The sequence below is a fragment of the Oratosquilla oratoria genome, chromosome 2, assembly GCF_046742065.1.
Source record: "Oratosquilla oratoria isolate Oo_2021 chromosome 2, ASM4674206v1, whole genome shotgun sequence".
In the NCBI taxonomy this organism is placed as follows: Eukaryota; Metazoa; Arthropoda; class Malacostraca; order Stomatopoda; family Squillidae; genus Oratosquilla; species Oratosquilla oratoria.
Window position 1 is genome coordinate 27,185,180 of NC_134778.1, and position 15,806 is coordinate 27,200,985.

Sequence of the window (15,806 nt, forward strand, 5' to 3'; positions counted from 1 at the left end):
ACGTCAACTACTTCAAAGGAGCCTAAGTGACTGCCAGGAGAGAGGGCGATAGGAGCACCCGTGACGTTGGCTACCATAGCTGTGGTAACATGATCCTCAAGAATAATGGAGAGAGTACCTTCCAATGCTAGACGACGAACACGAACAGAGTCAGACTGAGATAAAACGTCAGACCTAAATGGAGCACCTGAAATGCGCACCGGAATTCGAACTGAACTCGCAGGTCCAATATGATGTTCTCCTATAACAATAGCAGCACAAGAAAGAATAGGATAGTCAAAACGATTAGAACTCTTTGAAAACATATGTATGGTCTGATTATGCACAGAAAGAGTGTTACAAGTGAAAACTGGTCTATTCCCTGCAGAAATAACAGAATTATGGAAAGTCCCCATACGGCGTCTAGGAGATATATATATGCCATGCAATCACACATAAGAGTAATTCCAGAAACAATAGCAAAAGTAACATGGTAAACTGTAGCATGCAAGGAAAACCGCAAGGGAATGCGAACAGACCCAAGAATAGGCAAGGCAGAACTTTAGTCAGAATGCAAACTATTACAAAATGGAGATAAAGGGAGATTGTACAAATCCCGGAGAGCATAATAAAATTTTCTACCTATAAAACTACAATTTGCACCAGTATCTACAGTGACTGAGATAGGTGTGTTCTCCGTAAGAAATTGGAAGGCGAATAATTGAGAAGACTCAGCACCCACCAATGGGATGATCTGAGATCGGACATTACTGGCCAGTCCTTTGGTTTCTGATACGGGCGCTGGTGAAAATGGGACTGAGGTTGCCTAGGCTAATGAGAGGTCTCAGCTCTAAGTCTCAAAATTTTGAAACACTGATCAGTCGAATGTTTACATTGACCATGGATGACAGTAGCTAAATTTATCCTGAGGCTGTACCCTAAAGATGTCGTGTGTCACGTTAGAGGCATCAGATAAATTCATACGGACAGGGACTGCCTTGACTTATGCTCATGACGCTTACGGCGAAAACAAATAGCACTTACGTGACCTGACCTGTTACAATAGGTACATGTAAGTACAGGTGTAAATGTAGCTGAAGGAGAACTTTGAGTAGGTACTGACGACTGAGGGGGTGGAGGAGGAGAACTAGGAACACTGGTATGTTGATATGCATTGCTAATATACAAAGAACCAGAATGTACTTCTTTTAGTTTACTTGAAAGCCTTGTTGCAAAATATAGTAGGAACTTATCCGTCTTGTAGCTAAGAGAAGATGCCGCTCTCCTCTCAAAAGACACCAATAATATAATGTTTAAAAATATATAAAATAGGGTTGAACCTATCTAAAGTGATAGCATCTTTATCTGCCCACTCTGAATGTGAGAGACTCTAAGGCTTCGACAGCTATTTTGCTGGCTTGGGCCTGAGCACGCATATAGTTACGAGTGCCCAAGTGGGATGTAAGCACATCTGCCAAATTAGAACACCATTAAAAATTATTACCTACAGGGGTTACAGAAAATACTTTAAGGAAATTAGCTCCAAAAGTATTATAATTATAGTTCAAAACCTTGGGGTCATAACACAAAGCTGACAACATTTCAGCTGCCAATGAAATAGGTACAAGTTGTGACCTTACGAATGATATTTTCTCAGGCTCAGTCGAAACATTTGTATTCACTATACTATCTTCGCATTAGCGAATAAAACCAGCAGCCCTATACTGGCGATCCTGACCAGAAAACTTAACAATACATGGATCCTGATGCAACAAAGTGAATGTATGAGCCCTTGTCTCATATTGATTTTGAGGGACAAGTAATTATGGCAATTTCTAATTAGACATTTTTGAAGTGCGGCAATATAATTATAATCCACTCCTTAATAGCATGAAAACCAAAAACAAGATATTCTATACATACAATAATAATGACGATCGCGTAGAAATTTACTCCACGAACTGGAAACTCGTTTGCCTGGAAGAATGTAAACAATAATACAAAATTTCTATGGCTCACAAATGAAGGAAAACTGTACCGCAAGGGATAACTATACAAAAAATAAGGCAAATTGGCTTAATGTGACGTCACAGATAGGGCCGCCAATGGCATAAGCAACAAGACGTAAACAAATATGGCTACCTCTAATACAGGGGTCACCAAACTATGGCCCGCGGGCCGGATCCGGCCCGCCGACGGTACTTGAATTTGCTTGATAAAACGTATGGAACACGAAACTTTGTGATACAATTTGAATTTAAATATTGTGTTTAGAATACTAGATCTTCACGCGTGCGGAGACCTCCTGACTGCTATGTGCCTTAAATTTACTATTGTAGATTTTAAATTATTGTATCTAGATTTTCTTGTTTATTGTAATGTTTGCTTATTTCGCGCCATCCCAAGTTTTTCCACGGCTCGTGGTAGCTCCGCCTACGCTCTAACGTTAACATGGTTTCCATGGCAACACACGCAAACACGCATCTTTCCCGCCCCGTCAACACAGGTCCGACGCTCCAGAAATATTTACTTCTTTTTGCCTGTCATCCATTTTGTAGGTATGTAACAAGGATTTCTTTGTTTGACAGTGATAGGTAAGTGAACTACAAGTGTGATTAGAGGTCATAAAGTAACAAACATAGAATAACAATGCCATAGAAGCCTCGTGTTATTACGAAAATATTATCCCCAGCTCAGAAAAATTCCCCGGTCAAGGTGTTAATCGAGCTGGTCTCTAGGCTGTTTATTTAGGCCGGTGTCGGGAAAAATAAGTAGGGTCGTAAAATAAGTAGGGTTTGCGCTAAATAGGCAAATTGAATCCGTGATTTAGTATTAGCTGCGTAGTAAGAAGCCAACCTTTTAGTAAAGAAGGATATCTGGCACGCTTCGCGCGCCAACCCCATCCTATATATTACATTATTTGTCAAAAAACGTGGATTAGTAACCGCGCGGTTTGTATCTAGCTCTTTTTGCTCTGTGTCAGTGTCGGTCTACGCATGCGCAGAAGTGCAAACCATACATATTTTACAGCCTACATATTTTTCGCCACACCGGCCCTATTTATATATTTTGTAAACCTTATTATGTGATATATTCTATTACCAAAGGTACCTATAAACTTTACATGTAGGGGAGAGCTGGGAGAAATGGGACGCGGGAGAACTGAGACATAGCTCTGAATAAAAAAAACGATTGGAATATTTGGCGCCAAAACAGTGGCACTGTCCTATGTTCTTCCTGTTAAACACGTTAGTACTGGATCGGTCGGTTGGAAATGCAGCAGAAGCAACTCGTCTACAAGGTGTTTCTCCAATATTATGGCCCTGCAATTACGGTGTTTCTAATGTTATTTACTTATTTATCTTTGCCAGTGTGAAAATTCTTAAAAAATGTGCATAATTTTTTTTTTTGTGAACAAACATTGTATTTTTTAAGCTGCAGCTGCAGCTCTTCCATGAAAGATGAGAGAGACATTTTTGGAAGAGTAAAATTTGGCGTCCCATTTCTCCAAGCTCTCCCCTACCTTTGGTGAGACGTAGCTTCACCAGTGACCCCTGAATCCTCTGCTTTTCTTGTGTTTCAACAGGATGTCAATTATGTTTCTAATTCAATGTCTTTTTCATTTTCAGATTCCGTTTTCTTCACCCTTCAATATGGCTACTAAGAAAAGAAAAGTGGACGCCGAGTTTCGCGTTTTCAATGAAGAATGGGGAGTAAAGTACTTCTTTGTGGAAACAAAAGACCAGAAAGCTAGTTGCGTAATATGCAGCGAAAGTGTTGCCGTTTTGAAAGAGTACAATCTTCGGCGTCACTATGAAACAAAACATCTATCAACATATTCAAAGTTTTCTGGAAAGTTACGCTCTGAGAAATATGAGTCCATGAAACGTTGTTTAGAAACTCATAGAAATCTCTTCACGAGAAAGTTTGCTGAAAATGAATCTGTCATTCGTACAAGTTGCAAAATAGTGCATAAGATGGCAGAACGAGGAAAACCGTTTACTGATAGCAACTTCATCAAAGAGTGTATGATGGAAGCAGCAAATGACTTGTGTCCTGAGAAAGCCTATTTGTTTGGAAGTATCAGTCTTTCAGCAAGTTCAGTTGTGCGGAGAACAGAAGAACTTGGAGAGAACATAGTGCTACAGATACGCGAGAAAGCTAGGAACTTGTTGCGGTATTCTCTGGCGCTGGGTGAGTCTACTGATCTCTCGAGTACGTCACAACTTCTCGTGTTCATTCGTGGTGTCAATTTGGACTTTCAGATAACGGAAGAGTTGGCATCCGTTTGCAGCATGCATGGAACAACAGTTGATGGAGGAAAAAAACATGGCTGGAGTGAGGAAGGATCTGGTGGGGCAGATCAGGACTCAGTTAGAAGATTTGCAAATTCCGGGCGCTCTGTTCATACACTGCATCATACATCAGCAAGCACTCTGTGGGAAAGACTTAGATATTTTTTGTGTACTGAAACCAGTCGTTTCTGCTGTGAACTTCATTCGGGGACATGCATATCACCGTCGGTTCCAGGCTTTTCTTGAAGAAATTTATTTTGATTTCTGTGACTTGCCTTATCACACAGCAGTGAGGTGGCTCAGCTGCGGTAAACTCCTGTTTCGTTTTTACAACCTCCGAAACGAAATAGATGCTTTTCTCAATGAAAAAGATAGAGCTGATCCACAGCTGTCAGATCCTGCCTGGCTGTCAAAGTTGTCATTTTTGGTCGACACCACATCCCACATGAATGAACGGAGCTTGAAACTTCAGGGAAAGGATAACCTCGTCTGTGATCTCTACAGAATCATCAAAGGATTTCGGAGAAAGCTGTCATTGGTTGAAGCACAACTGGAAAGAGAAAACTTTTCTCATTTTCACTGTTTCAAAGAGTTTTGCGCTACAATCGCCGAAGATGTCAACCTCGATTTTCCGAAAAAGATTATTCGTGACTTGAAGGAGCATTTTTTGAAGAGATTTTCAGATCTTGACAGAATTGAGAGTGACATTCTTCTGTTCCAGAATCCGTTTGATTGTAACCTTGATGATGTGCCAGTTGAACTGCAGATGGAACTCATTGATTTGCAAGCAAATGACTAGTTAAAAGAGAAGCACAGAGAAGGAAAACTTGTTGCATTTTACCGCTGCTTACCTGATGATGACTTTCCGAAACTGAAGAACTTTGCCGCTGGTATTGCATCAGTGTTTGGAACAACTTATGTCTGTGAGCAAACATTTTCAAAAATGAAGTATGTGAAGTCAACACATCGAACGCGATTGACTGATGAACATTTGAAAGCAATTTTCTTGATTGGATGCAGCAATGCCAAACCAAACATTGATGATATTCTGAAAGCCAAACGTCAGTTTCATAAATCTCACTAACCTTTTTTGCTGCTTATATGTGCACACTATGTCTGATGTAACTATCTTTTTGCTAACGTCGCTTATTTGATAACTTTTTAGTCAATAAACATGTTGGTTGTTTTTGTTTTTTGTGCATTGCACGCCACTCACTCATGGTTAACATGGAATGGTAAACTTAGTTTTTCGTCTTTTTTTCCCAGAGCTTTCGTTCTGGCTTGCAAGTATTGAACAGAATGATTATGCGGCCCGCGCTCGTCATTATCCAGCCCGCAGTGAAAAAAGTTTGGTGACCCCTGCTCTAATATAAGCAACAGCCTGGCCAGAGAAATGAATTATTGGTCAATTATTACACTATAACCACAATAGTGCAATATGATATGCATGCATAACTAACAAAAGATGTACAAACTTGAACGCTAATGGCAAATAGTCACTGAAAAGGTGGTGAACGAAACTGGCTGATACGGAGACGATTTACGTAGATACAATATGTTCAATAACCCTTCCCCATCCAGGCTCCAGATTAAAGCTGACACACGCAGGAATAATAGGTGATCCTTTGATGAATGTAGATGAAGATTGTAGGAATAAAAGTTCAAAAATAAGATGCTAAGCTGGAGACCACATGAGACCACCCAAAAATCATCTGGCGCGTCCGTAGAATACGGTTCCTGAGCACCATTTCAAACAAAAATATCAAAAGTCACTAGTAGGAATTGTTCCAATGGCACCATAATGAAATACCTCTCTGAAAAAAAGGGTAGGGGGAGAGAAAAGGGGAACGAAAAATATATGCACTCGCGAGAAAAGTATTGGCCATCAAAAGCTCACAACACTTCAAAGTTCAAAAGTAGCGTTTGTTCATAGCACTTTAAATGTACAAAAACGAATTGTTTATACAAAAGTAATTGCTTTATCGCGCTGCCACCATTTTATGTAAAGGTGGCACTAAATGAAACCACGGGGTCGTAATAAATATTTAAATTATATAGTGCTACAAGACAATACGTGCGCACTTGTTGGAGACGATATCAAAATTGACTGCTTGGGGGGACGCCAAGCCCCGAGCTAGCGCGGGAAGCATACAGAATTCGCCTTGGTTCTTCTTACAAAAAGGCACACAGAAATATACAATGACAATAACAAAATAAATATACAATAGAATCTATGACAATTATTCAATGGAAAAATACAACTACAATTGAACACTTCGCAAGTACAATACATAATACTTGTACAGTGTTGTACATAATTATAATATGTGCACAATGGTACCATACTATTACAAGATACAAAATATATCAACGACATCAACACAAACATCCAGTCGTATTCAGAATGATCTTGCAATTGGTAGGAAGGCAATGATATATCACGCACAACAAGTTACAATGTACTGGTATGTACTATTTCATAGAATACCTGCAGTGAATGAATCTGCGCCATTCTCACTTGGTTGTCCTGCCTTCAGGTTATGACAATAAAGCTTCATCGTGGATTTGTTTCTGAACCCGATGGCGCCTCCTGAAGTTCCCTGAAACCTGTCTATTACGTATCGTCATCTCATTCGTTTTTCAAAGCGTAAACGACCAAACAACCTAATCTATATACACCGTACGGTTCGTACATTCGTAAAGAAAAATTATATTTATTTTTTGGCACCACGAAGAACTGCAGATTTATTAGATGGACGCTGTGTCTTTTTTCTGTTTATTTTACTATACTGTATATATATATATATATATATAAAAATTTATATATATATATATATAAATACATATATATATATATAAATATATATATATACAAATATACATATATATATATATATATATATACATATATATAAATACATATAGATATATACATATATATATACATATATATATATATAGATATATATATATATGTATATATATAGTATAATTATTTTTATTTTATTTTTTTCTTCTTTTCTTTATTTTTTTAATACGTCAGTTGTGTAAGGGCGTTTCGCTCGGAAACCATGTTGGCTGACATCTATTCGCCAGCTGCATCCTAAATGATGTTCGATCACATTTCTTATAATTTTTTTTTCGTTATTTTCCTTATGATGAATGGAGAACCACGGAATAGGAGGAGAAAAATCCCGACATATATCTCCCAATGTGTACGAGTATAACTTGTGGAAATACACACTATCTTTTAAAGTTTATGTCATGATTGACAGCTGTTACCCTACCAGATGAGAGCTTAGACCTTATATATGGCCCAATCTATGGATAACGGCCTTACACACACACACATACACACACACATACACACACACACACACACACACACACACACACACACACACACACACACACACACACACACACACACACACACACACACACACACACACACAGACACAAACACACAGACAAAAAAAAAAAAAAAAAAAAAAAAAAATCCTTACACACTTGAGCGGGGATCCGGCTTCCAGTGCTCTGATGCTTTTCAGTTCTGGGCGGGGATTCGAACTCAGAACGCTGAATTAGCAGTCGAGCACGGTGCCACTACAGCATCAAGCGAGTGTATATATATATATATATATATATATATATATATATATATATATATATATATATATATATGTATATAATATATATATATACTGGTTTTTTTTTTTTTTTTTTTTTTTTTTTTTTGCACGTGCATGGGTTCTTGGATTAAGAGTCATCTATCTGCTGTTCAAATGCATCTTCCCGTGTAGACGGCTAACATTTTTACACACGAACATAATATTTGTGAATGAAAATATAGTCTCAGACTAACTCAAAAACCAAGAATTGTATTTGCAAGTCAACAATACCTGCATCACTCATGTTGATAAAGTTATTGTTTTTAGTGAGTTAATTTGGGTCTCCATTTGTACATCTTTCACATTCGTTTTTTCAAACAGGGGTCTCGCATTCGCTTAGTTGTGGGTTCGAATCCTGCACTCATCCCCGATTCCCAACAGTGAGTGTTACCTGCCCCAACAACCGCCAGAGCACTTAATAGAGCAAAAGGGACTACTTCGGCCGCAGCTACTCAGCACCACCTGGCGTAGGCTCCTCAACCTATCCTATATCTAATCGTGTGAGTTTTGTCTGTTTGTTTATAAAAGTGTACCTTGTTCATAACTTCCCCTTGGTTATCATCATCATAGCTTGCCATGCCAGACAGGCAGTCATTCAATTGTTCTTCACTTAATTTTGATTAGGTCGGTGTTGGCTAAATTAGATCTTTACCTCGAGGGTGTTCTTAAGCACCTTGGGTACCATTTATTCCCCAAGACGGCATGATATGCTGGCCAGTTTAATGCTAGATTTACAACCTGGCAAATAATCTTTTTCATAATTTCTCATTTTCTATTAGCATTATTTTGCTTCAGTAATTGAATCAACAAATAAAAATTATGCGAGTCTTTAGGAAATGCTGCCAATGGATTCATTTTTTTTTTCACCATCAGAAAAAATAAAACAACAGAGATAAAGTTCTATATGTAATGGTTTATTCGTATAAAAATAACTTCCATCTCAGCCACAAACACAAATCTTAGTGTTTAGTCCTTATAAGTACATAACGTACTGAAGGCTACTTTTCGAAAATTAACTTGCAGGCTCTTCCAGCATTTACTTGAATATTCAACGACTCTTGTAAGTCCGAATGCGTATATTGTAATACAAATACCGAAATAACTTGAGTCTGGTATTTTTGTTGTTCCTATGCCCATACATCTTCATATATTAATTCATTGATTAATATTTATTGAACATTCAGGAGGAGGTGGTTATACAATGTAGTTACACAAAACTACTTGAAATCAGTAAAGAAGAATCTAGGGTGAATTAACAATGGAGTGTTTGAAACGACAAATAGAGTATCTTTGAGTAACTACACTTACTCGTGTCATGGAAATTACAGTTCTTTTCCTCACATGCAAGTACAGCAATCCCTCCACATCCGATTTTTTTTTTTTTTTTTTTTTTGGGGGGGGGGTTATTCGGATACGTGAGATAATTTCATCCCCCCTCCCCAGTCTCCACTGCCTCACTCCAATGTTAAATTTTCAGGAGTCTAGGACGATGCCCCTTACAGATGACTTTGTAGCGTGTAATTTGGTTAACCATGCCCTTGGTCCAACTCGCTGGTGGCAGGATTCGAACTGCCGACACATCGACCTCCGCCGCAAATAACGACACTCAAACACACTCGGCCAGTAAGTATCCAGAGTTGGTACATATATACTACACATAAATCATGTTCGGATAATGGAGTTTCGGATTTGGGAGGTATTATTGTATATTCATTAAATCGGATTTATGTGGAACTCCGGCCACACGGGGCAATTCGAATGATACACTGTTTTATAATTTCCATTTTAAACGAAGAGGAAGTGCATCTCGGAATATATTGATGGCGTTTTATAATTCCTGAAATTTTGTTCTTCGTAAAAGATACAAATATAAATCAAAGCTAAAGACAATTGTGAATATTGGTTCAGGATTATTTTTTTTTTTTTTTTTTTTTAATATTGCAATCTTTTAAAGTACTTTTTGATCCGATGCCGTGATAGAATTTCCTTACAAATTATAGGATTAAGGATATTAACTATGTATTTTATAACTACAACACGTAACAATTTTGTGTTTTCTGGCAAATAGAGTGGCATAGAGTGGCATATTGGAGATGCAGTGTACCGGCCACGTTTTGTATGATATATATATATATATATATATATATATATATATCGTATGTTTAGTGGGAATGCAAAGGAACAATTTTAAATTCCCGTCTTAGAAAAGTGGGAACATTGCATGGTTATGACGCGCTGTTAGGATCCGAACGCATTCATATTTCCAAAAGAAACAATTTGAGTTTCTATGGAAGTACTCAAAGAGCCAACCGAAGTCAACTAAAAAAATATGTAAATAAAAAAAGAATATTTCTTTTTTTTCTGGTATAATTTTGTGTAAAATAGAAAAAAGAAAAGAAATCTTGATGGAAACCAAAGTCGAAGACAACACGTTAGAACACTTCCTGTCTCATTGGTCTCTTTCATGTCACCCACCACATCAACATCTTTGCGCATCGTTATGTAGGAACATAAAAAAAAAAAAAAAAAAAAAAAAAAAATCCCTTGTCGGTCAAACACGACCTCATTTTACTAACGAATCACCAATAACTCTTTTTTTTTTCTGCGCTTAAAAATGTAAAGCAGCTCCCCACACAAACGAAAAATTGTCGCCCAAAGACAATAGGGATGTTTTGTCCAACACTTCGCCTTTCCTGCAAGTCGACAGACAAATCGTACCGACGGGTATTCATTCGTGGAAGGGCTGCTTATGAGTTTTTGTGCGGCGACGCGCGCCAGCGCGCGTGCGCACAACCACGAGCAAACGCGCATGGCATATCACGCGCAAGCTAATGTTGGTATCCATTTCCCAAACATGCACATGCATTCATACATACCTAGAGAGAATATACATGCGGTCATATATACCCATGCTACATAACACTGTTACCACAAGAATCAGTATACAGTAAGAATAAAACCTATTGATAGGAATTAATAAATTAACATTCAAGAACAATATTGGGCTTAAGAGGGGTAAAGATGCATGAAAAAGGGGGTGCACGAGTGCCAAGGGGGAGGGCTAGTAGGTGCCAAGACGGCCCTGCCTCCACACGCTAAACTCACGAATCATCACAATGATACGCACTTCGCACTCGCTCTCTTCCCAACCCCCACTCCCCTCCGACCTCGCCTTTTCAAATTTGGGCCACGCGGAAGGGGAGCCGTGACAAGACGGACATTTTTGTATTGGAAATCCAACTCCTTTATGGGGGACAGAAACTGCACCCTGATGTCGGTGGGGCGCTTTCTCTTCACCCTGACTCTCGAGAGTATCTCATTATCACCCTTTCGGGTTACTACCATCACCCTAATGTTCTTCGTTCATTGTATCACAGATAAATGACTCAATTACTCTCTCGTGCACGCAGTCATCCGTCTCAGGCGCATTCAGTAAGCCAAAGTAACCATAACACGAAAGGCAAGACACTGTCTTGCAGAAAAGTGTGGCCCCCAGAAGGAAAAAAAGAGCAGGTGCGTTCTCCACCACCTTGTCCTCTCCCTGCTCCTCCGGAGGAAGCGGAGGGATGAGGTGGTTTCGGGAAGAGGCGCACCATGAACACATTTAGGCGGTGGTCTCGAAGCTTCGGAAGGAGTTGGGTCATCCTTGAGCACAAGAAACCATCCCCGAACGCTCCCCGGCGCCTTGGAAACGTAAACACTGAAAAAACACACACGGTTGAACACATATAGACGGTGGTATGAATTTTAATAGGACCTGCATGGTTTGAGGGAGGACCTGAGTATATCCTCTGGACACACTATATCAGTCCTTTTTTTATTATCATTATTCTTTCCCTCTTTTTCGTTCTCAGAGAGAACCTGAAGGCCGGCACTCTGTAACATGTGAATGGTGTTGGTGCTTTTGGACATGTTAGAGTCAAAGTATGGAAGTTATGTATATATGTATGGTCATTATTAGACAAGCGGGCATGTTTTGAGTTCCTCAAAAGTAGACCCTTTTCAAATAAGGGACCCTTCTTATGAATGTCTGATAATCCATAATCGCCCTCAAACACCACCTCCCTGTCCATTTAAGTACCGAGTGATTCATATCGTTTGTTACGGACAACAAAGTTCTTGGTGTCTGTTTTCGATCTTACGCATCTCGTCCTCACGCGAACTCATGGGTCTCTGTGGTGACTTTCTACCCTTCCTTGGTACCAGTTCATACCACCGTTCCTTGGGGAAACGAACAAGCTCTGCGTTAAAAACGCCACCTAGAACGACGCTATTACCATCATCATTGGCTTTAAAAGGAGGAGTGTCTGATTTTTCAAGTCTCTCGCGCGTTGGCAAATCTCCAAAGGTTCGGCGCATCACCGTCCAGCGAATGACGCTTGTTTGTGGAGGTTTTCTCTTGGGCTACGCGTACTGGTTTTCAAAGTTTCGGCGAGCGCTGATCATCTTCACCCACTGCTTGTCCTTCAGGATCTCCAGCTCGTCCTCGCACACGTCTGGGATGCTGAGGTTCAGCTCGGGGTGGGTAACCATGGCAACACTGGCAGAGCCGTGAATCTTCTCCTCGAAGGCAATCAGTTGTCTGCAAGGAAAGACAAAGATGTCTAGTTAGGTTCACTGCACGCGTATTTTTAAGGCGTGATCCTACATCATCCAGTACCAGGATGTCTCCTAAGACCACGACTCTGCATCCCTTACCTGAAGAACCCTGCGTTGGGCCGTACACAAGGTCTTGAGCTGCGCACGTGCTGGAACGCCATGCGCAGACTCATGCGGGCGTGTTTGACGAGGTAGGCCAAAACCACGGCGGGTGATCTGCTCACTCCGGCGACGCAGTGGACGAGCACGCGGCCGCCCTTCAGTCGCGTCTCTTCGATCCGGTCCGTGATCTCGTCCAGGTGGCTTTCTAGGTCCTGGTGGCCGGGAAAAGAAAAAGGGGAAATGAACTTTAATCCATATGTACCTACATTATGTTTATTTTAAAATTCAACCTCCCAGATCATGAGGACACTTAATTCTATTCATCTTGACCCTCTCGTTCGGAAAGCTAACTCTGTCTTAAAACCAGAGCCTTTTCCCCTGACAACATCATAGATAAATATATATATATATTTTTTTCCATTTCCCAATGTGTTGGACAGACGTGACCAACTGCCTACCTGTCCTACAGAGTCCTGGATCCTGAGTGCTACAACCTCAATGTTATCCAGAGGCAGGAGAGGAAGCTCGATTGTCGTGTTGATAACCACGGTGATGCCCAACTCGCGGAGCGCCGGCGCCCGGATGGCGCGTGCCCCGGCGAGGTAAAGGAAGTCCGTGACACACGAGACTTGGGAAGCCGGGTTTCGGCTGGCGCGTCGCTCGTGAACCATCTGCCAGGAAAGGAAAGAATTAATTTTCAGTATTAAGACTTTCATAAAGGAGTTAAATGTTCATAATAATCTAGGGTTAAACCACCAAAAGAATATTGGAGTATTCATTGAATGTCAGTCGGATGACCAGTGCTCATTTGAGACGTGTAATGGGGAAGAAAAAAAATAATGAAAAGGGAAAGGAAAGGGAGAGGAAGGGAAAAGAAGATAAACAAGCATAAGTAAAGAAAGGGATGGTAAATCTACTTCTTGTCCTTTGACCTTTGCCAGAAAAAGCTGTAGAGTCGTGTATAAGAATAAGACGAGATGATAACGGGGATGGAGAAATCAACCTCAGAAGAAGGAGAGGAAGAATAAGGAAGAGAAAATGAAAACGTGTAGTTGGCGATGCTTGTGAGTAGGAGTGAGAGGGTACCCGCTAGAAGAAAAGTTGCGCAAGCAGGTGTGCTCAAACAATATGATGCACCAAACTTCTCCAGAAGTTTAACGATCTATGCCGATTTCATGACAAACACCAAAAAACTTTATTTTACGTCGACCAAGACCCCCGCTATCGTTGAGAACTTGCTCATGTAGTCGTACAAGTATATAATACCGAATGCACGTTCAAGGACAGGCAGACAGACACACACACACACACACCGACTCACTGGAGAGTTCAGAAATAGTCATTGCCCTGTTTGTTACGAGAGCCTTTGTGTTCACGAGATGTCACTGATGCTGAAAGTGCCACCACGGAACAGCGATTGAGTGGAGAACCAAAGGGTTGAAGATGCGCGAGATGGACAAAGGAAAGGTGCTACGAAATGACTCATTCTCAGACCCTGGTTACTCATCTCCATGGTACTCTTTCCTCGAGGGGTAAAGGACTTAGGCCTGTCTGGGTCAACCCCCTCCAGTTCCAGGGAGCACTTTTTGCCTTTATTCTGTTGGCGTCATCAGAAGCGTACTAGTCTCACATTCGCTTAGTTGTGAATTTGAGCCCCTCACTTTTTCCGATTCCCAGCAGTGACTGTATGATGTTCCATGTCCACCATACCTATCCATAAACTTATCTAATCTCTTGCAACAACCATTTGTTTCAGCGCTAACTACATTGTTACTAAGTCTATTTCATTCGTTAACCACTCTATTAATAAACCAGTTCTTGCCTATTTCCTTCTTAAACCTAATTTTGATTCACAAAGAAGTACACCGCCGACTCGCCATAAAGACTGGCATGATTGTCAAACATTCCCTCCACGACTTCAGTTGATTAAAGAGGAAATGAAATGACATTATGGCAGCAAGACGTAAACATGACGATCAGCTTCTGAATATGACAGACGGGATACGCGAAATCGCTAATGTCGTTTAAGACGGCTAATAACGCCAAATGATATGGTAAATTATTCAGAAGTCTTGAGCCCGGGTGTTTGATGCAGCGATTTACTATTATTATTATTTCTATTATTATTTTTTAATCAGCAACAGTGCGTATACTCATGTCACATTTCATTTCAGTCATTAGCTTCTTAGGAAACTGAAATTGAACGCGTTCGGTCCAATATACTGCAAGGTACATATATGAAATGAACATAGGTTCATAACTGATTTACAAATCACATTTCATTAAAAAATCTGTACAAAATACTAGAATAAATTAATATAAACGTCAGGTGTGTTTCACTAATCAACGCGAGTCATCGGAGGCCTGGCCCATAACGTAACTTTAGTGTTTTGTCGGAAATGTCCAGCTCTTCTACCCTTGGCAACAATATCGACAGCACCGAAGAAGTTGACTCGTAGAGGTGGTCAAAGAGAGATTTAACACGGGTAGCATCAGAACAGGGGGAGAGTCGAATACCAAATTCAAGGATTCATTGAAATGGACACATCTTGAGGGGCGTCCTTTACCTGAATAAAATGGTCTGGCGACAGTTACAATCAAAATTTCACAAGGGTAACGCCTTCTATTCTATGGGGTCATCAGCATCCCATAAGGTTAATGCCTTCTCATAGCTCTTCGAAGGGTTGCCTCGTTAGGACGAATACCACCAGTGACAAAACCCTCTCGGTAGTGAAGGGGTTATACGTAAATGAATGAAATAGCCTGGTGGCAGACAGAAGGGGGGTGGTGAGGAGCTTACGTCACCTTTGCCCTATTATGCTCTTTATGGGACGGTTAGGGCAGGTAACAAACAGTCACTGCTGGGAATCGGAAAGAAGTGAGGGGCTCAAATTCACAACTAAGCGAATGTGAGACTAGTACGCTTCTGATGACGCCACCAGAATAAAGGCAAAAAGTGCTTACTGGTACTGGAGGGGGTTGACCCAGACAGGCCTAAGTCCTTTACCCCTCGAGGAAAGAGTGCCATGGAGATGAGTAACCAGGGTCTGAGAATGAGTGGCACCTTGTCCCATCTCGGGACACGGAACTGCCTTGTGTAGGTTTCATGGTCTCTTGCAGTTTCCTCTATTCTTCTTGTGTTCTTATCCGTGCTTGACGC

General features: G+C 40.5%; 2 protein-coding genes across 5 annotated transcripts in view; one reads left to right on the plus strand and one right to left on the minus strand.

Annotated features, from left to right (window-relative positions):
• Positions 1-1,759: 1,759 nt before the first annotated feature.
• Positions 1,760-5,073, plus strand: LOC143035009 (general transcription factor II-I repeat domain-containing protein 2-like). Its single transcript, XM_076201403.1, has 3 exons — positions 1,760-1,798; positions 3,609-4,173; positions 4,274-5,073. Exons 1-3 carry the CDS (start codon positions 1,760-1,762, stop codon positions 5,071-5,073), a joined length of 1,404 nt encoding a protein of 467 aa, XP_076057518.1.
• A 3,765-nt stretch (positions 5,074-8,838) lies between these two features.
• Positions 8,839-15,806, minus strand: part of LOC143037873 (dual specificity protein phosphatase 18-like) — a 28,347-nt gene continuing 21,379 nt past the window's right edge. For 3 of the 4 annotated variants that reach the window (XM_076206504.1, XM_076206495.1, XM_076206485.1), the window contains exons 2-4: positions 13,105-13,317; positions 12,644-12,858; positions 8,839-12,527 (exon numbers count right to left, since the gene is read on the minus strand). In XM_076206504.1, the coding sequence (XP_076062619.1) occupies positions 12,350-12,527; positions 12,644-12,858; positions 13,105-13,317 (606 nt within the window). In that variant the 3' untranslated portion in view covers positions 8,839-12,349. Of the gene's footprint in view, positions 12,528-12,643; positions 12,859-13,104; positions 13,318-15,610 lie in introns of all 4 variants that reach the window. The other variant, XM_076206513.1, reaches the window with a different exon arrangement.

What these genes read in the sequence shown, in the direction of transcription:
- LOC143035009 (XM_076201403.1), top strand. Translation starts at nt 1,760, where the DNA reads ATGTATGAGCCCTTGTCTCATATTGATTTTGAGGGACAA. An exon ending in ATATTGATTTTGAGGGACAA is followed by an intron (nt 1,799 to 3,608) that starts GTAATTATGGCA and finishes TTTCATTTTCAG; the next exon opens with ATTCCGTTTTCTTCACCCTT. An exon ending in GCGGTATTCTCTGGCGCTGG is followed by an intron (nt 4,174 to 4,273) that starts GTGAGTCTACTG and finishes ATCCGTTTGCAG; the next exon opens with CATGCATGGAACAACAGTTG.